Consider the following 22,391-nt stretch of genomic DNA (forward strand, 5'->3'; position numbering starts at 1 on the left):
GATTTTTCAGCTCCTTAAACGTGGGTGCTCACACACTGAGTGCAGTGGGTACCTTACCTCACTGCTGTCAGTAAGACAGCAAAATACTCCAGTGCAGCAGTTGTGTCCTCAAATGGGGTGTATATCCTCAGTAGGTATAGGGGAACTTCAACACTTTGCGGTGTATATCCTAAATGTAGTATGGGCGCCCCCAAAACCTTTTCCTCCAGATATTCCGCAAGGGATCGCAAATCAGACCCAAGAAAGAAAGAGGGGTGCTCCAATAGTGAAGTACGTTCACACAAATACTTTATTATAAAAAGGAACTAAGTCCTGGGTACTCACACTTATACAGTAACAATCAAGCGGTTTTTTCACTAACAAACAACGAACGGCTTCCTCGTTCGTACCCCGGACGTCACTTCCGGTATCCTCCTAAGATTTTATGAGATTATTTATTAATTGTGTTATTAGACTTAATTTATTTTATGTGGAGCGCAACACCATCTATTTACTATTTACTATTTTAACTATTAACTATTTTTTTTTTACTTTTATTTACAAGTGAATGGGTAGGAGTACATTGTACCCCATACTCATTCACCTAGGGTGGGGGGCCGGTATCCGGGGGCCCCCTTATTAAAGGGGGCTCCCAGATTCCAATAAGCCCCCCCGCCCGCAGACCCCGACGACCAACGGCCAGGGTTCTCGGGAAGAGGCCCTTCCTCATCAACATGGGGACAAGGTGCTTTGGGGTGAGGGGCCTGGTATGGCTCAGGAGGGGGGCCGCTCGCTCATCCCCCCTTTCCTGGCCGGCTGGGTAGCGCGCTCGGACAAGGGTCTGATGTGGACTGGGGAGGACCCCCACGCCAATTTTTTTCGGCGTTGGGGTTCCCCTTTAAGTCCATACTAGGTGACGGGGCCAGCGACGCCTCCTTCGCTGGCCCCGGCTACCTGGAGACGTGCTCAAAATGAGCAGACTTTTCTCTGGGTGGGAAAACTCCGTTCATTTCAAAAGTACGGCGGACTGGCACACACACGGTCAGATAGTCCACTGAAATGCGAGTCCGACAGAAAGATTGGAGTGCAAAACTACTTTCTAAGTCCGCCGTACTTTTGGGTAAAAAAAGTCCGCCGGAGGCTACACACGGGGGATTGTCCGGCGGACTTGAGTCCGCCGGACTTTTCCACCGGATTGTTTGATCGTGTGTACGCGGCATTAACCACACTATCACTGTCAAACTATAAGTTGCTGATTACCGCCATCACCAGTATAGTGTCTGTACAGATCAAAGGCACTATACTACGGGGGCAGGCCAATAAGTTCTTACCCTCACCATGATCTAGATGCGCTTGGGATCTGAAATTATGCAAGTATATAGGTGTATATCTTAGTAATATGCATGCCAATTTTTGTTTTTGTAGGTCATGGTGAATTATAGTTAGACCCAAGAGAAATGGAGTAGGTGTCATGCCAAAGAAAAATGAATACCGAGCCGTGATTCCAAAAACAGCTATGAGTGGAATGTGCACAAAGCATTTTGAACCTGTACCACACAGATGATGAGGACTTTTTAAATAGATTAGTGACCATGGATGAAATCTGGGTATATCTATATGATCTTGAGACTAAACAAATGAGTAAATCATGGAAACATGCTTCATCACCCACCCCCAAAAAGGCTAAGGTGCAACATTCACCCATTAATCATGGTTTGGTATTTAACTTTGTCCGGCATGACACCTACTCCATTTCTCTTGGCTCTAACTATGATTCACCATGACCTACAAAAACAAAAATTTCAGATCCCAAGCACATATAGATCATGGTGATGGTAAGAATTTATTGACCTCCCCTCGTAGTTTGAAAGCCTTTAAGGTACAGAATGCCGGTCTTAGCTCTAGTATGTTGGATAAGATATTCTTGGCTGCAAATTACCAGAATCCCCAAGCTGTCTCAACCTAACAGTGTATACCCCAAACCATATCTTCTGTATCTTCTGTCACTATGGCCCATAAGGTGGAGAGTAAAAAAGTCATAACAAAACTGGTTGTGGGTGACCCAAATTCCCTTGCCAAAATCCAGCAATATCCACTGAGACAGGAACAGCTGTTAAAGGTGTGCAGATTACACTTTTCTAACTCGGCATGGGATGTGTTGTTCTTATGTTCCCAATTTCTTGAAGCATTGGGTCTAATTTATTAAAGGAAAAAAAAAGTCTGTTTACTTTGCACAGCAATTTTTCCTTAGCGTATTGCATGAGGTGAGGCTCTGCTGACTTTCATCATTCAATCATGCAAACAAAAACACTGTTTTTTTTTATGCTACTTGCACAAGTATTTTTTGCAAAGTTAATATTCACCATGTTTACTAAACTAAGGGAATATTCTCTAGCAAAGTGAATTTTGTCTTGCAAACTGAACAGTTTTAGTAAATCGACCAATTGACAGCTTGCAGGACTAAAGCATGCAGAGCTAGTGCTACTTTCGAGCATGTGAGTGCATTGTTTTTATATATGGGTAACTTTAATATAGACAGTTTAACACTATGAAAGCCAATATTTTTTTATTATTTTGCTTTCTGCGCCTGAATGTGAGAGGTGTGAGGAGTTAAAAAGCAAAACAGTGGTTTATGTGAAAGATGGTGAAGGGACGCATTTAGGAGTAGTGGTAACCCCCAAGGAGGAGGCGAGGTGTAATTCTTGTGGTTTCTAGCTAAGAAAAGAGGAGTGGTGTCAACCCATGTGGAGGAGAAGTGGTGTAAAGCCTAAGTGAAGGAGTGCCATGAACCCCCAGGGCGCTCAAGTGCATATAGACCCTATAATTATTGGCTCTAGACCAGTGATGCTGAACCTTGGCACCCCAGATGTTTTGGAAATACATTTCCCATGATGCTCATGCAATCTGCAGTGTAGTTGAGCATCATGGGAAATGTAGTTCCAAAACATCTGGGGTGTCAAGTTCTACATCACAGATATAGACATATTCAGAGTGCATTGTGTGGACGGTAATATCATGTGCTGGATAAGAAGGTCACTTGCAAGAGGAAGATTTACCAGTGGATATTGTCTGAGGAGGGATGGTGGAAACCTCCATATTTGAACAACTGCACAAATAAGGACACTTTGGAGTTTATTTACTAAAACTGGAGAGTGCAAAAATAGGTTTACTTCTGCATAGAAACCAATCAGCTTACAGATTTTAGAGCCAAAGCTTAGCTGAGGTTAAGCAGAAGTGAACCTGATTTTGCACTTCTCAGCTTTAGTAAATAAACCCCAGAGCACTTGGCGGGACTAGACACTAGACATCAGATTCTTACACGAGGAAGAAGATCTAACAAAAATGTTAGACTGATAGAAGGGTTGGTGGAAACCTCCATATGTGAATAGTTGCATAAATAAACACAATGATCACTTTATTTTTACTTTGCTCATATCATATATGGTACAGTGATACCTCGGTTCACAAACTTAGTTTGTGAAATGACTCTGGTCACAAACCAAATTGGTTGTGAACCAAGGCAAATTTTTCTATAGGGTTCAATGCAAATCAGGTTAATCTGTTCTGATTTTTTTTTTGTTTATATATATACAGTATTATTATGAAATGTATGTACAAAAAAAATTATATATATATATATATATATATATATATATATATATATATATATATATATATATATATATATAGCCTCTTTAATCCTTGATTGCACAATCCTGAACCCCAATTTAAATGATTAACCTAGGGGCCAGAAAACAGCACTGTGCAACCAGGAATAGATCATCTGATCATGAAGTTGTGGAATTCATACGAACTGCTTTTCCATGATTCTCAATCAAGTGAGCCCACCCTCATGGTAGTCAGTGGGCAGAAACCCCTATGTGAGTGGACTGGTTCTCCTAAGACTCTCATCTTGCACTGCTCTTCTCAATATGAATGTGTCAGAGCAGGGAAGATGGGCACTGCTCGTGTTCATGAACCGAAGCAGAATTTGTGAACAGAAACTAATTTTTATGAACTCTTCTGTTCACTGAGTTGTTCGTGAACAGAAGCGTTCGTGTGAACCGAGGTATCACTGTATGTTCTTTTTGTTTATTGTATTGTTTAAAGCATATATCACTTTATTTTCACAGATAAGGTATATAATGGTGAGAAAAAATTGCACTACTACTAACAATGTGAAACAAGTGTTAAATCAGCAACTAGCATTAACAACCTAGTGAAATTGCATGAAAACATATTATAAATAAAATGTACCACTAAATGAACAGCCTAAAAAGACATGAGTGATAATATATAGAGACAATTTCTGAAAAAATTCAGACAAAAAAGACAAAATAATTAAGCAACACCAGTGTGTGTGTGTCACACCGTGAATACTAGTGTATGGTTATATAATATAGTCCGTAACGTGAAAGAAAAAAGTCCAGATATTCAAACCTGTGATAAGCTAAAAACCATAAAGCATAAAAATGTGATCACATGTAATGTATTAAATGAACTCAATGTAGACGTGGATTGTCTCCACTTGAAAAAATGGTTGAGTCCTATCCGAGCCGAGGGAAACTGCTGCCTCCCATCCAACTAGATGAACAAGATTGCCATATGGGAGTGTTGCTATACCAAATGAACAGTATCCATATCCACACAACATTGAACACAATCCTTAGATAATAATGAATAGATGATGTACACTTATCACAGCCGATGGATACACATGCTATACAGCGGTGAATGAAACGAGTGTTCGGATTGGTTAATCCAGCAGGACTTTATGCAGAGATGCCGACACCACGGAAGTATACTCTGACCACAACATCAAGGAAGGTCGGTGGGTAACTGGCACTCCAATCGATCCAGGAACTAACCGTAAGGTGGATCCAACTCTAAACGCCCCAATAGAAGGACCCTAGTCCGAAACATGTCGGGTTTGTAATTCACTTGAATTTTTTTTACCACGCTTTGACTATGTGTATGCACTTATTGGATGGATTTCTGTGCATCTTATATTTTTTACCAATTTTTAATTAAAGTTCCGTGCTTGTGTCCTGATTCATGCACTATGCAGAAGCCTCTTTTTTCCTTTTTATGATTCAAACAACCATATTTAGATGCTATGGAGAGTTCCAGTCGCACAGCCGTTTAGAGTTGGATCCACCTTACAGTTAGTTCCTGGATCGATTGGAGGGCCAGTAACCCACCGAGCTTCCTTGATGTTGTGGTCAGAATATACTTCCGTAGTGTCGACATCTCTGCATAAAGTCCTGCTGCATTAACCAATCCGAAGTGTCCACCGGCTGTGGTAAGCGTACCTCATCTATTCATTATTATCTAAGGATTGTGTTCTATGATGTGTGGATGGATACAGTTCCTTTGGTATAGCAACACTTCCATATGGCTCAGTTCATTTAATACATTATATGTGATCACATTTTTATGCTTTATGGTTTTTAGCTTCTCACAGGTTTGAATATCTGGACTTTTTTCTTTCACGTTATGGACTATATTATATAACCATACACTAGTATTCACGGTGTGACACACACACTGGTGTTGCTTAATTATTTTGTCTTTTCATATGAATTTTTTGGGAATTGTCTCTATATTTTATCACTCGTGTCTTTTAGCGCTGCATTTTATTTATAATAGATAAGGTATATATAATATATATATATATATATATATATATATATATATATATATATATATATATATATATATATATATATATATATATATATATATATATATATATATGTATATATATATATATATGTATATATATATATATATATATATATATATATATATATATATATATATATATATATATATATATATATATATATATATATATATATATATATATATATATATATATATATATACGTATATGTATATATATCCTTATCCTATTTTATCCTTATGCATATAAAACCTGGCTCCAGACCAGCGAAGATGTTTTTCAGCCTCGGTGGTGAGGGCCAAGTTGAGCCTGATCCTGGAAGATTCCAAGTCTTCCCGGGAAGATTGTGTACGTTCTCGCTTGTTACGTTTACAGGCCGCTTGAAAGTCATTGGAGAGTTTGGTTATTTCAGCTCTATGTGCCTTCTTCAATTGGGATGAAAATTGCATAATTTTGCCCCTCATTACCGCCTTATGGGCAGCCCACAACGTTGCAGGGGAAATTTCTGCAGTATCGTTAGCTATAAAGTATTCATTCAATTCCCTTTCAAGCATGGAGCAGTGTGCCGGGTGACTAAGCAGAGACTCATTGAGACGCCACTTAAATTCCTTGTTTGCTGTAGAAGAATTGCGGAGATAAAGTGTAACCATGGAATGGTCTGAAATAGGGGAATCTCTGATTTTGGACTTTGTAGCTAACGACACATTAGTACCGCGAAGAAAAATATGATCTATCCTGGCGTAGGATTTTTGTGGGGCCGAGTAGTGGGTGTGGTCCTTGGTCCGGGGGTTGAGTTCTCTCCAAATATCCACAAGACCTGAGTCAAAGAGGAGCTTAGCTATTCTAGTACTCTGTTTGGACGGTTGCTTTGGTCTCGAGGGACCAGAACCAGATTTATTTAGGGAAACGTCAAAGGTAATGTTGGAATCCCCACCCAGGACGACAACCCCCTCCAGATATGGGGAGATTGTAGTCAAGAGAGAAATGAAAAATTTGTCTTGGCCTTTATTGGGTGCGTAGTACGAGACAAAAGTGTAAAGTGACCCATCTATGGTGCCTTTTACAAGGAGAAATCTACCTAAGGGGTCAGTGAGAATTTGGGACATAGAAAAATTTAGGTTTTTAGAGAAGCAGATAGCAACCCCCTTTGTCTTGTTTTCGGCATTAGAAAGGTAAAACTGGGGAAATTGTTGGTGTAGGAATGAAGGCTGAAAGGATTTGGGGAAGTGGGTCTCCTGAAGCAAGAGGACTGAAAAGTTTTGTGAGTGGTACAGTTTGAAAAGTTTCCTTCTTTTAACAGGGGAGTTAAAACCCTGGACATTATGAGACACTATGGAAAGGGGCGAAGGTATGATGTTATGCACTGGCATGGATCAGATGGGAGGTATCTACTGGGAGAGAGTGGGACCTACCTGATATTATAAGGACTGAAGCCGCCAAATCTTGAAGGAATATATGATAAGATGACCTTCGGATGGGAGATAGGAAGGGAGGGTCAGCGGTGAAGAAGAAGAAAGATGGACCTGCTAGGAGAAATAGAAAAGGAAAAGAAATATCCGTTAACAGTAACATTATACAGATATGCAAAAATCCCAAGAAGAGGTGTGAGAACCCATTCCCACACCTCATCCCACCCATACCCAAACAAACACGAATGAGTGCTCCTTCAAAAAAAAAAGAAGGGGCACAAGGCCTCCCCACCGTAGGAGGAACCACAAAGATTCCCCCCTCGGGCTGGAAGGTGTGGAGGCGCAGGACAGCCGTCCCGGCCTACTCCCACGGCCTAAAACAGTTGCTAAGGGGTGTAGCCCCCAACTCGATTTTTCAAAGAACAGAGAATATGTGCTCCCCCACCCCCCATCCCCCCGCCCCTAGATAGGGTCAGGAGGGTTTAGGAGTCCGGGGGATCGGGGGAAACCTCTAGCGATAGAGCTTGCAGCAAACCCCAAAAAAAAAAAACCAGTATGAAGAAAAATATTACCGCCATCCGCCCGCATAGAACCTGGGGGTGGCTCTACCCAGCTGTAATTAAGAAACTGCAATACAATACAAGCGGGGTTAGGGTAACCTTAAGAAAAAATAAAATAAAAATAAAAATAAAATTTGACATCAATAACCAGTATAGCTTAGTGGATAACAGGACCCTAAAAACAAAAAAGAAAAAAAAAAGAAAAAAAGAGTCAGAGACAATTGGCAGTTGTTGTAAGTTCTGCGTGTCAATAAAATGAGGAAAAAATCAAATGAGTCAGAAAGACCCAATGTTCATCAGAGGATCCGACAGGATCAAAAGAAGTGCTGCGGGCCCGGATCGACCCCAGGTTAGATGGAGTCATGACGGTGGCTTGGAATCCTTAGACTTCTTGGACAAGCGCTTCTGCCATGCAGGTGCGATAGGACTTGATGGTGGTGGTCTTTTGGAGGAAGCCACTGGGGTTGTGCTTGTCGGAGATGGGTCGGGGTCCCTAGAGACTAGACCAAGTTGGAGTAAAAGTTTTTCACCCTCTTGAAACGAGGAGAAGCCGTAGGATTTAGAATTGTAGGAGAATGAGAGACGAAATGGGAAGGACCACCTGTAAGCGATCGATTTTTGGGAAAGTGCTAGAAGGAGCGGTTTCAGTGATCTCCTCTTTTGGATTGTGAAGGGCGATAGATCTGCAAAGATTTGTATGGGGTGCCCCTGGAACATAAGGGGACCCCCACCCCTTGACCGTTGCATAACCTCCTCCTTAACTTTGTAAAAATGAGGTTTAACAATGATGTCTCTTGGGAGTCCATCTTGGCGCGGGGCTTGTAAAGCCCTGTGAGCTCGATCCATTTCAAGGCGATGGTCAGGGATGTCCGGGATAAGTTCCTTAATGAATGTTTGGACGACTAGGGCCGAGTCCTGGAATGATTCGGGAACTCCTCTGATGCGGAAATTATACCTCCTCGAGCGGTTCTCGAGGTCGTCAATTTTGGAGAACGCTGTTTCAAGTTGGTCCTGCAAGTCCTGTACTCGCGCAGTGTTTTGATTTACTCTGGAGATTGTTTGGTCTGCTTTTTGTTCAATCGTTTCTATTCTGTTACCTAAGTGCTGTAGTTCAGCTTGAATGGCTGAGGTGATTTGTGTAGCGTTTTGTGAGAGACCCCTGGCTAGCATGGTGCCAAATAGTGTGACCATGGACGAAAAGTCCTGAGGAGAGGGATGAGAGCCTGGCATATAGGCTAAAGTGCCTCCTGGGCTGGCTGCAATGTCCTCCAAGGGGGAGAGCGGCATTTCATCCAGGACCCTGCTTATAAGGGATTCTGTGGAGGAGGGGGATAAGCAGGCTGTGGAGTTTGTACTCACATCGGGGCCCGGGGGCCCTGTCGAGCGCAGCGGTGGGTCGGCTATGGAGTCCTCCTCCTCCAGGATGTCTCCTCGTGCGGCGGCGTCCGGCGCCATTTTGGTGTAGGCCGCGGGTTTCGGTCCCGTGTTCAAAGCACGGGATAGGTCTCTCCTTGCTGTCCCTCCTGCCATCCCGGGATGCCCGGGTGTATCCTCCGTCCGCTCGTGCCGTTCGCGGTCGGGGCTCGGAGCTTAGAGCGGCGCCGTGGGAGATGTTAGGCCGGGACGGTGCGGAGCTCGCAGACTAGGCAGCCATCCAGCGAGCGGCCGCGCATGCGCCCAAGAAGTTACTTAAAGTTTTATATGGAAAAGACTTACATACCCACAGTGCCTTACTTACCTACCCATAAAGAAGAAGAACTGCATGCTGGGTAGGGAAATAAAAGGCTCAGTGTGGCTATGCTTGCTCTCTTCCGCCAGGAGGTAAGACCTGCCTGCAGGGACCTGTGAGTGTGTGTTCGGAGGAGCCGTGGCCTGTTTGGGTGGAATGGAACATAAAGCCACCGGAGAAGTTTACACCACAGCGTTCTGGATCAGCACCGAGGATTCCCAATCATATTGCGGAGCAGTGCAGCGTGACGGTGCTGGCTGGAAGCTGAACTGAGATCACGGTAGCGGAGCGAATCCAACTGTCCAGGCCTGCTGTGGTAAGAAGGCTGTTGCCCAAGATTTATCAAACACTGAACTACATGGTGCATATTACTTCAAAATTTTGCTGAGACCTGCAGTTCTATGGACTGGTCTCATTTAAATAGACGGTGTTTAACCAGGCCTCAAAGCCTGTACTCCATTAGACACTGAACTGCTGTCCAGTTACATCCTCACAAGAGGGAGGTTACAAGTGTGTTGCCTAACCAAGTTTATTGTTTATCTACCACTTTATGTTACTTTATCATCTGCTCACTCACTGGAATACAAATACTGCAGTATAATATGGCTAGCTGAAGAAAGAAGACAAGAGACTATAGCTTTCATTATAAGGCCTTCCGATTCTGTTGCTCTAAGATCTACAGTGCACAGCAGGGGGAGCTCTTGAGCATATGTACTGTATGCTATTGTTCTTTTTAGTGCTTGCTCGCAAATTTATTTGCATACATTTAAGTTTAACTTTGTTCTAAATCTGTGCATTCTGAATTGTTATTGTGATTATTGTCTTAGACCAGCCTTCAATAACTTTACGGTCTGGTTAAAGTGTGATTGGTGTGAGGTGTTGTTTATTTGCGTAGCAGGTGGAACAACAGATACCCAGGTAATGATAGAGGTACAATATATACTGCTATTTGTGGGTTGTTCTTTGTCATTGGGTTTCACACCAACACTGTTCCACAGCTGTGTCAAGTGGGTAGAGCAAATTCATTGGGGGGGGAAAGGCAGAGTACATTCCCATCAATTACCAGCAGCTCCTTGGGGGGTAAGTGCTACATATATATATATATATATATATATATATATATATATATATATATATATATATATATATATATATATATATACATATGTATATGTATATGTATATATATATATATATATATATATATATATGTATATATATATATATATATGTATATACCGTATATACTCGAGTATAAGCCGAGATTTTCAGCCTCTTTTTTGAGGCTGAAAGTGCCCCCCTCGGCTTATACTCGAGTCATCGCTGTCTGCCTGCTCGATCAGCGTGTCGAGCAGACAGACAGCGGAAATTCTACCATTCAAACGCCGCGCCTCCGCCTCCGCCTTCGCCTGTGATAGGCGGAACACTGAATTTCCCAGCAGCCTGTGTTCCGCCTATCACGGACATCGTCTCATCCTCGTACTACGGACGAGGATGAGACGATGTCCGTGATAGGCGGAACACAGGCTGCTGGGAAATTCAGTGTTCCGCCTATCACAGGCGAAGGCGGAGGCGGAGGCGCGGCGTTTGAATGGTAGAATGTCCGCCGAGGCGCCGACGAAGAGCGGCGATCCTGGCAAGGCACGGGACGGAGGCAAGGCAAGGCACGGCACGGGACGGGACGGAGGCAAGGCACGACACAGGACGGAGGCAAGGCACGGCACGGGACAGAGGCAAGGAGGCAAGGCACGGGACGGAGGCAAGGCACGGGACACAGGCTCGGGACACAGGTAGGCTGGACACACACACACACACACACACACACACACACACACACACACACACACACACACACACACACACATGGACACACACACACAGGGATGGATGGATACACACACACACAGGGATGGATGGATGGATGGAGACACACACACACAGGGATGGATGGATGGAGACACACACACACAGGGATGGATGGATGGATGGACACACACACACACAGGGATGGATGGATGGATGGACACACACACACACAGGGATGGATGGACGGACACACAGGGATGGACGGACACACAGGGATGGACGGACACACACACAGGGATGGACGGACACACAGGGATGGACGGACACACAGGGATGGACGGACACACAGGGATGGACGGACACACACACAGGGATGGACAGGCATGTCTCACCCTCGGCTTATACACGAGTCAATAAGTTTGCCAGTTTTTTGGGGGGTAAATTGGGGGCCTCGGCTTATATTCGGGTCGGCCTATACTCGAGTATATACGGTATATATATATATATATATATATATATATAGATATGTATATATATATATATATATGTATATATATATATATATATATATATATATATATATATATATATATATATATATATATATATATATATATATATATGCACAGGACCCTTTTCAGAAATGGACAACGGCCTACTTGGACATGTGTGAACTGGCCTCATTGAATAATGTTTCGATTGACATTTAAAAATGCATCCAATTCACATATATATGAACCAAGCTTAAATCTGTTTGTACAGTTACTTTTGTTCTTGGTGACATATTCCATTTAAAGTTACTGGTTATGTAGCTGTAAGTAACTATGAGAAAATAACTTATTGGAAAAAGTTAAAGGGGTTGTAAGGTTTTTTTTTTTTTTTTAATAACAAACATGTTATACTTACCTCCACTGTGCAGCTTGTTTTGCACAGAGTGGCCCCGAACCTGCTCTTCTGGGGTCCCTCGGTGGCTGTCTCTGCTTCCTCCCGCAAGTACTTCTCACGTTCATGCGAGCTCCCCCACATGGTGAAGGCTATAGCCGATCGCTGTATCACACGGCCCCGCCCTGCAGCGCGCCGCATCATTGAATGTGATTGACAATAACGCAAGCCAATGGCTGCGCTGCTTTCAGTCCATCCACTCCAGCCAATCAGCGGCCAGGCTGAGCGGCGAACAGGACGTCGGGGGTGAGCGCAGGGGTCAGGTAAGTAAAACGGGGGGGGGCTGGGGACGCCAGCACTGTGAGATTTTTTTTCACCTTAATGCATAGAATATTTACCTTTACAACCCTTTTAACTTTTAATAAGAATAATGTTTTTCTTTTACAAGCATAGACACACACAAGGGTTTTGTCAACTCTCTATGGGATAATTCATTCTCTGTACATAGATTGTATATAAATGGATCTCTTCTTTATCAAGCAAGATCTATTGAGCAGTATTACTTGACTTTTTTAAGGAAATACATATTCCATATGTACCCGAACAGACATTATGAAATCTATTATTTGCCTATTTTTCCTTCTTCCTCTTTGCTCCAGCTCAAAGTCTTATTCACTAATCAACCATAGTTTTATGACCACAAAATCTTTTTTAACATTTATTATATAGTATATCTATATATCTATATATATATACATACATACATATATAGTGTATATATGTGTGTTGGCTTATTTCAGAAAATAAGTACGCCAATTATGGATCAACATCATGGATCATTATTGAAAAGTGTAAGTGTATTTTATTTTCCCTTTATTTAACATATATTTTTATACTCTTTTTGTAAGGCACATTCACAGCTATGTGTCTGAACACACAATCATGCATGTACATAAGGTAGCCATTGATTTGCTGTAAGGCCTAATACATACATACATACAGAGATGGACGAACTTCCAATGGGACATTTCGCGAATGCGAACCACTGAAGCGGCCAAAAGTTTGCGAACCACAAAGTTTGCGGCGGGCCCCATTGGCTTCAAAGGCAGGCGTACCTTAACAACCTACAGGTCATATTTTCAGCCACAAAATACTTACTAGCTGTGCACACATAGTCCCACCACATGGCCACTGACATAACACATGTATGAAGTGAATCTGGGATCGACAACTACAAGCATTCTTTTTTTATCTGTGAAATTTTGACAATACATGACTCAGGAGCGCATGAAGGCAATGGAGGAGAGGAAAAGTCAGGGTAGGCTATGAAGAGGGTGCAGGAGATGATCACAAGCACAGTGATAGAGAGCACTGACACCAGCACCGTGATATAGAGCACTGACACCAGCACTGTGATATAGAGCACTGACACCAGCACTGTGATATAGAGCACTGACACCAGCACTGTGATATAGAGCATTGACACCAGCACCGTGATATAGAGCACTGATACCAGCACCTAGATATAGAACACTGACATCAGCATCATGATAAAGAGCAATGACATCAGCACCCTGATATAGAGCACTGACACCAGCACTGTGATATAGAGCACTGACACCAGCACCCTATATATTGTACACCTATACCAGTCCTTAAAAGGACCTTTGTGGACCTAGTAGCTAGTGATTTGCAGACTGTCCCTCAGTCCCTACACTGATAAAAGACTGCTACAGAAACCAGCAGTAATCTGCAGCACAGCAATGCACCAGCACCCTATATATTGTACACCTATAACAGTCCTTACACGGACCTTTGTGGACGTAGTAGCTAGTGATTTGCAGACTGTCCCTCAGTCCCTACACTGATAAAAGACAGCTGCAAAAACGAGCAGTAATCTGCAGCACAGCAATGCACCAGCACCCTATGTATTGTACACCTGTACCAGTTCTTAAAAGGACCTTTGTGGACCTAATAGTAATAGCTAGCTAGTGATTAAACTGACTGTCCCTGCTGCACACAGCATCCTGTCCCTACACTGACAAAAGACAGCTGCAATCACCAGCACAGCAGTGCACTGAACCCTATATACTGTACTACATCTATAATTAAAAGGACTTTTGTGGACCTAATAGCTAGCGATTTGTGTCACTACAGTCTGTTCCTGCTCCACACAGCAACCTCTCCCTACACTGACATAAGACAGAATGTAAAATGGCCGCCAGATCCGGTCTATTTATAAGGTAGGGGGAATGTCCAATTGTCCATGTGCTGAAATCTCTCAATTGGCTGTCCTGTACCCCATGATGAATGTGTCATCATGGGTCAAAGTTCTTTCACACTGTAAACACATATGTCCGCCGGGCGAACAGTGGCAATAGTCCGCCGATGGGGCGAATCGTGAACGCGCAAAATTTGCCGCGAACCGACCGCCGGGCGAACAGTACGCCCATCCCTACTCATACACACTGTTTTCTTGTAAACGCCGTTTACCCTGACTGGAAAATATCTGCATTATAAACTCACCTAAGCTGCATTTTTTTCAAAATTGTTTAGGTCTGTTTATCAGAGTTTAACAGAGTTCAGCGTTTATTCATTTAATTGGCCAGAATTAAAACCTATACTGACCATTGAAATAAATAAACTCTGAAGTGTTAAACGTGCCTAGAATTTATGCACTTCTATGAGCATTTGACAGCGTTCTGCGTTTTTTTGGTGGTCAGAATTGCTACCCCTGAATGCAATTTTAGGGCATTCAGAAAAAAGTCTGTAAACTCTTCTGCTGACAAACTGCTGTAATAGGATAACATAGAGGGGATTTTAAGGGCAGGTAAAAAAACAATTGTGAATTGAACCACTTAATCACAGATATTCATTGCTACTTTGACGTTGTATACCAGGGTCATAGCAGCAGCTAGCTGCCATAACCCCAGTATATTTTTCCACAATGGGCAATTAGCTTTCACATAAAAGTGGTTCCAGAGTTGGATTTGCCACTGAATCATTTTTTTGGGGAGGTAAAAGAGGTCCTCCCCCCTCCCGCCTCCGCTTCCCGGTCATTTCCTCTGCTTACCGGAGAGATCAGCATCGGCAGAAATGACCTGATCCGTTGGATTGATGGGCAGGATGTCGAGTGAGGGCAAGATGGCCTCCACTCGACTCTGTGCCCTTGGAGGACCGGAGAGACGGCGAACGTCACTTCCGCCCTCCGGCCTTAAAAGGGCTTTTTTTGCATAAAAATTAAATGACATTATTATTTTTTTTTTTTTTATTATTGCGTATAATTGTAAATGGGAGATCTGAGGTCTTTTTGACCCCAGATCTCAAATTGAAGAGGCCCTGTCCTTCTCATTTCTATTACGAGGAATCCAAAACAATATCAGAAACACAAAAGTATTGCTGATTCTAACTCTCAAAATGGAAAAAGGAAATTGTCAATGCACTACAGCTGCTGTTAAAACAATAAATCAATCTAAAAAAATATGCAAAAATAAATTATAAATAAAAATATAAATAAAAAATCCTGGCATTAACAGTGCTTAAATTACCCCTGACCACAGACCAATAAAGTGCGAAAAAGTGCCAGAAATGCCATACATGCACCACACAATTATATGAATTTCATAATGTATAATATATTAAAGTCCCAAAAAAGAGTCCATAAAGTGCATAAATTGCTTCGTAAACCCTCAAAGGCATAGAATTCCTTCACAGGCTATATACCATCACCTCAAGAAGAAACCTTGTGCTCGAAGAGGCCCCCTTTAAGTAGCTTACCCCTAAAGGGTTAATATTGAGCCTTTAAGAATCCCCACAGAAAACTGCTGATGTTACTGCCATGGATTGGAATCCTCCCCAACATAGAAATCCAAAGGTATATTGACCCGGAATCTGTTTTTCTAATAAGGGCTGAGATCCTGTTCTTAGATGGACCATGGTTATGATTTAAAAATTGCTCACCACAGAAGCCATGTAGAGACAAGAAGAGGGAATCTCATAGTATAATACTGTTTTTATTAAGAGCCAACTTCACACACAATAAAAACATGCTTACATTGTAAAACGTATCAACCAGCATTAAAATATGTACGTAAGTACCAAGCTGCGATCAGTCAAATCTCACCACTTCTGAAGGTGTTGATTGGAATTGGTGAGGCCCGGGATGACTCAAGCTGAGACTGGTACACAGGACAGCTGCATGGACATGCCCATACAAGTTTCATAATTTACAATTTATGTAAGCTATTCATTTGTAAAGCAGAATTTTACCCATAACAACATGATAAAAAATAATGCTTTTTTTAACAAGGAACATACATCCCATATTCATAATTATGCTACCAAAGTTAGTGTGCACTGTAAATTGCTCCTGTTACTTCTTCCTAAAGGCTGCCATTTTGCTAAAGTTCAGAGCCCCTGAGCAGCAGTAAACTCTTTAGGCTGTCAGCAGATCGGCCTCTAGATTGTAACATTATAGTTTGGGAGATACTACCCTATGTATTTTCTTTTTTGGGGATACACTGGAGAGGTTGTGAAGAGGTTTAAGGAAGACATGGAGGTGTTGTAATGAAAAAAAAAAAAAAGATAGATTAAGGCTTACCTGTAGGTGCAAGAAATATCTCCCGAACCTACATGGTTTAGGAGATATTTGCAAAAGACAGGCACCACTGTCTACGGCACATGTGCCATAGACAGCGGCGCGCAGGCGCACTGAGCATGCCGCTGCTAACGGCAATCATGTCGCTAGTGGCAACTCCCGTGTGCATGCACGAGAGTGACGTCATCGTGGCCCCGGACAGTCTCAATGCTGGAGCCGCGATGCCCGGAAGTCACTCCTGGATAGATGGCGGGGTTGGAGGAGGAGAATGAGGATCGCTTTTGGGGCTTCCATCTCAAGTAAATTATTCATAATGAGCTATAATTCTATGCATACTAGCTCATTATGCCTTTGCCTTGCAGAGTGTATTTTTTGTGGCTTTACTTCCTCTTTAGTGGCAGTGGCTGAAGCTTGCTAGCAGTTGACATCAAAGAGCCAGCCCAGGCTCGGGCAAGATCGTGAACATGGTCGTGATTCGTCCACATGCCTGGACTGGCACCTGGCTTAGTCTCTCATCGAGCCGCTGAGAGTGTGAGTCGGCCACTCCCACCTTCTTCACAGCTCACAGGCACTTCAGTGAACATGGAGGGGCAAAGCAGAGAGCTGGTGACTGACAGTCACCAGCTCTCTGCTCACGAAGCTGTGAGATCTGAGCAATCGGTAGTGTTTGATTACTTGGTTCTCAGTGTTAGAGCCGGCAGGGGACATATGTAGCATCGGGCCAATGCTGCGTCCAACTAGGTAAGTATGATTCTACAAAAAGAAACAAATCCAAACTTCACAAGGCACGATATGACACCTCAGGATTTTAAATGACAGACTAAATGTATAGTAAAAATATGTTTATTATGTGCAATATACAGTATAATACAAATAGCATTCCAGTATCAAAAAGTTTATCATACAAATTTTAACATTATAGACATGAAACTTAGCTACCCTGTAAAGAGATTCTGGGCTAGCAGAGATCAATGCCAGAAATGACGCCTGACATGTTTCGGATGATGACATCCTTCTTCAGAGTCTCAGTGTCACTTATAACAATCGTTTGGTTTTTCTACATTGTGAATATAATAAAGATTAGTACAACAATAATGATAGTATAAAACAAGATAGATTGCTCATGTAGAGTGATAGAGTCCTATATGCTAGGGCCAGGTTGAATCAATATGTTATGGGGTGGTTGTGAACTATATTACTTACAGTACACATGCTCTTGCTATACAGTGGTGTGAAAAAGTGTTTGCCCCCTTCCTCATTTCCTGTTCCTTTGCATGTTTGTCACACTTAAGTGTTACGGAACATCAAACCAATTTAAACAATAGTCAAGGACAACACAAGTAAACACAAAATGCAATTTGTAAATGAAGGTGTTTATTATTAAAGGTGAAAAAAAATCCAAACCATCATGGCCCTGTGTGAAAAAGTGATTGCCCCCTAAACCTAATAACTGGTTGGGCCACCCTTAGCAGCAACAACTGCAACCAAGCGTTTGCGATAACGTGCAATGAGGCTTTTACAGCGTCCTGGAGGAATTTTGGGCCACTCATCTTTGCAGAATTGTCCTAATTCAGTTACATTAGAGGGTTTTCGAGCATGAACTGCCTTTTTAAGGTCATACCACAACATCTCAATAGGATTCAGGTCAGGATTTTGGCTAGGCCACTCCAAAGTCTTCATTTTGTTTTTCTTCAGCCATTCGGTGGTGGACTTGCTGGTGTGTTTAGGATCATTGTCCTGCTGCAGAATCCAAGTTCGTTTCAGCTTGAGTACACAAACAGATGGTCGGACATTCTCCTTCAGGATCTCTTGGTAGACAGCAGAATTCATAATTCCTTTTATCACGGCAAGTCTTCCAGGTCCTGAAGCAGCAAAACAGCCCCAGACCATCACACTACCACCACCATATTTTACGGTTGGTATAATGTTCTTTTTATGAAATGCAGTGCTCCTTCTATGCCAGATATACTTGGACACACACCTTCCAAAGAGTTCCACTTTTGTCTCATCGGTCCACAGAATGTTGTCCCTTCTTGGGGATCATCAAGATGTGTTGTGGAGAAATTGAGACGAGCTTTGATGTTCTTTTTGCTCAGCAGTGGTTTTCTCCTTGGAACTCTGCCATGCAGGCCATTTTTGCCCAGTCTTTTCCTTATGGTGGAGGCATGAACGCTGACCTTAACTGAGGCAAGTGAGGCCTGCAGTTCCTTGGACGTTGTTGTGGGGTCTTTTGTGACCTCTTGGATGAGTCGTCGCTGCGCTCTTGGGGTAATTTTGGGTGGCCGGCCACTCCTGGGAAGGTTCACCACTGTTCCATGTCTTCGCCATTTGTGGATAATGGCTCTCACTGTGGTTCGCTGGATTCTCAAAGCTTTGGAAATGGCTTTATAACCATTTCCAGACTGATAGATCTCAATTACTTTCTTTCTCAATTGTTCCTGAATTTCTTTGGGTCTCGGCATGATGTGTATCCTTTAAGGATCTTCTGGTGTACCTTACTGTGTCAAGCAGCTCCTATTTAAGTGATGCCTTGATTGTGAACAGGTGTGGCAATAATCAGGCCTGGGTGTGGCTAGAGAAATTGAACTCAGGTGTGGACAACCACAGTTATAGTATGTTTTAACAAGGGGGGCAATCACTTTTTCACACAGGGCCATGATGGTTTGGATTTTTTTTCACCTTCAATAATAAACACCTTCATTTACAAATTGCATTTTGTGTTTACTTGTGTTGTCCTTGACTATTGTTTAAATTGGTTTGATGTTCCGAAACACTTAAGTGTGACAAACATGCAAAGGAACAGGAAATGAGGAAGGGGGCAAACACTTTTTCACACCACTGTATAATCCTGACACCAAACACTTCCAGCACAATTCTCAGCAGCAAAAACTAAAGTAAGTTATTATGCGTTCTAATGCTATTTTGTGTGTGCTTGTTTGTAACACAAAGGCATCATCTAATAACAACATCACAGTCATTTTCCTTCTGGGGTTCCCTGACATGGACAGATTTAATGTATTCCTCTTCATCCTGCTGCTTATCATCTACTCTGTAACAATATGCGGAAACTCCTTGATCATCAAACTGGTGTCCATCAGCAAGAACCTTCACTCCCCCATGTACTTCTTCCTCACTCAGCTCTCCGTAGCGGATATCTTGTTGACCACAGATATTTCCCCTTTCATGCTAAATATTGTACTACATGAAGGGGCCTCCATATCTTTTCCTGGGTGTATAACTCAGCTATTTTTTTTTATGTTTATCGAGGCATTTGAATGTTTTATTCTGACGATGATGTCCTACGACCGCTACCTAGCCATTTGTTCTCCTCTGTATTATGTCACCATTATGAACCATATGCTTTGCATTAAATTAATTGTTGCCTCTTGGCTCTTAGGCTGCTTGGTTGCACTGATTCTGGTACATGGAATAACGCAACTATATTTCTGCAGGCCAAATACAATTGACCATTTTTTTTGTGATTATTACCCTTTGATGGAACTTTCTTGCTCAGATGTGTCTATGCTTCATATAGAAGCTATTTTGTTGTGCGTTCTTGCAGCTGTCTTACCATTCTCCCTTATAGTATTTTCATATGTGTATATTGTTTTAACCATATTTAAGATCGCCTCCCTTTCTGGAAGACTGAAATCTTTTTCAACTTGTAGCTCCCATCTGACAGTTGTGTCTATATATTATGGGACACTAATCGCCACGTACATGGTTCCAAATGAAGGACAAACACATATCATCAGTAAGACAATGGCATTGCTATACACTGTGTTGACTCCATTGCTAAATCCTTGTATATACAGTATGAGGAATGAAGACATTAAAAAAGCTTTGAAAAAATTAATTTATAACCACGTATCTTCCTATTAAAAGTCTTGAATGAAACATAAAAAGACTAAAAATATAAAAATCTATGATTGTCCATAACAATTCCTAAGCACCTCGTCCAGCTTTTGTTATTGACATGTGCAATTTATTACATTCATTTGTATTTACCAGTGGTAATTTTGGCAGCAAATTTTGATTACGTTTTAGTCATAATGCTATTTTAGTTTTAGTCCCATTTTAGTCATCTGCAATTGTTGTAGTTTTTTAGTCATATTTAGTCGACTAATATTTCCAGTACATTTTAGTCGACTAAAATCAAATGTGTTTACTTAAATTGTAATACAATATTTAAGAATTTCTCTAGAATTTAAAAACTCGTTATACACTCCTGGAGTACAAAAAACACCTAATATCATGTTATTATTTATGGTAAGGTAACATAGTTTCATTCCTTGCTATAAGTGCATGCTACTTTTTTGTTGATTAACCACTTCAATACCTGGCCATAGTCAAATGACGGCCACAGATGGGATCTCCCATCCTGGCTGGACATCGTATGACGGCCTCAGTATTGTGCCGCTCCTGAGGACCCCCGATACATGTGATCGGCCATGTCCAATCACAGCCGGTCACATTTACTGCGCCGATCGGGGATGTGGCTTGTCACCCTGACACAGCCCAACCCCGATCGCAGTAAAGAGCCAATGATATTGGCTCTTTACCACGTGACCGGCTATGTCCAATCACAGAATGTAAACAAACCGCGGTAACGAGATGTTACCGGGTTCTCCTCCTCACACACTGATCGTGTGTGAGGAGGAGATTGCGGTAACATCTCGTTACCGCTCAGTGTACGCACCAATCACACTGATTACTCCCCAATAAAGAGGACCTGTCACTACCCATCAAAGTACCTGTCACCACCCATAAAAGTACCTGTCATCACCCATCACAGCCCATCTGAGTGCCCGAGTACCTGTCAGCCCATCTGAGTACCCGAGTACCTGTCCCAGCCCATCTGAGTACCCGAGTACCTGAGTACCTGTCCCAGCCCATCTGAGTACCCGAGTACCTGAGTACCCGAGTAACTGTCCCAGCCCATCTGAGTACCCGAGTACCTGTCCCAGCCCATCTGAGTATCCGAGTACCTGTCACAGCCCATCTGAGTACCCGAGTACCTGTCACAGCCCATCTGAGTACCCGAGTACCTGTCCGCCCATTTGAGTACCCGAGTACCTGAGTACCTGTCAGCCCATCTGAGTACCCGAGTACCTGTCACAGCCCATCTGAGTACCCGAGTACCTGTCACAGACCATCTGAGTACCCGAGTACCTGTCACAGTCCATCTGAGTACGTGAGTACCTATCACAGTCCATCTGAGTACCCGAGTACCTGTCACAGCCCATCTGAGTACCTGAGTACCTGTCACAGCCCATCTGAGTACCTGAATACCTGTCACAGTTCATCTGAGTACCCAAGTACCTGTCACAGTTCATCTGAGTACCCAAGTACCTGTCACAGTTCATCTGAGTACCCGAATGCCTGTCACCAGCCCGTCGGAGTACCCAAGTACCTGTCACCATCTCATCAGAGTACCCGAGTACCTGTCACCAGCCCATCGGAGTACCCGAGTACCTGTCACCGGCCCGTTGGAGTACCCGAGTACCAGTCACCAGCCCATCGGAGTACCCGCAGCCCATGCCTCATTTTTTTTGCTTTCCAAAATGGGGTCATTTTGTGGGTAATTCCATTGTCCTGGTGCTCCAGGACCTTCAAAAGTGTGATAGGTAGGAACGAAATGAGATGTGTCATTTATGCTCCTAGAACGCCTGAAGGTACCACTTCCATGTTGGACCTCTGTATGTGGCCAGGCTGGGTAAAAGTCTCACACATTTGGTATCAC

The 22,391-nt window shown here is 42.7% G+C and overlaps 1 protein-coding gene across 1 annotated transcript; it reads left to right on the forward strand.

Annotated features, from left to right (window-relative positions):
• Positions 1-12,609: 12,609 nt before the first annotated feature.
• LOC143964035 (olfactory receptor 10A7-like) lies at positions 12,610-22,178 on the forward strand. The gene is made up of 2 exons (XM_077473750.1): positions 12,610-12,902; positions 19,598-22,178. The coding sequence occupies exons 1-2, from the start codon at positions 12,831-12,833 to the stop codon at positions 20,528-20,530; spliced, it is 1,005 nt and encodes a 334-aa protein (XP_077329876.1). The 5' UTR covers positions 12,610-12,830; the 3' UTR covers positions 20,531-22,178.
• The last annotated feature ends 213 nt before the right edge of the window (positions 22,179-22,391 follow it).

The sequence above is a fragment of the Lithobates pipiens genome, unplaced genomic scaffold (genome assembly GCF_037356315.1).
Source record: "Lithobates pipiens isolate NorthernLeopardFrog02 unplaced genomic scaffold, aLitPip1_a1.2 Scaffold_8, whole genome shotgun sequence".
Lineage (NCBI taxonomy): Eukaryota > Metazoa > Chordata > Amphibia > Anura > Ranidae > Lithobates > Lithobates pipiens.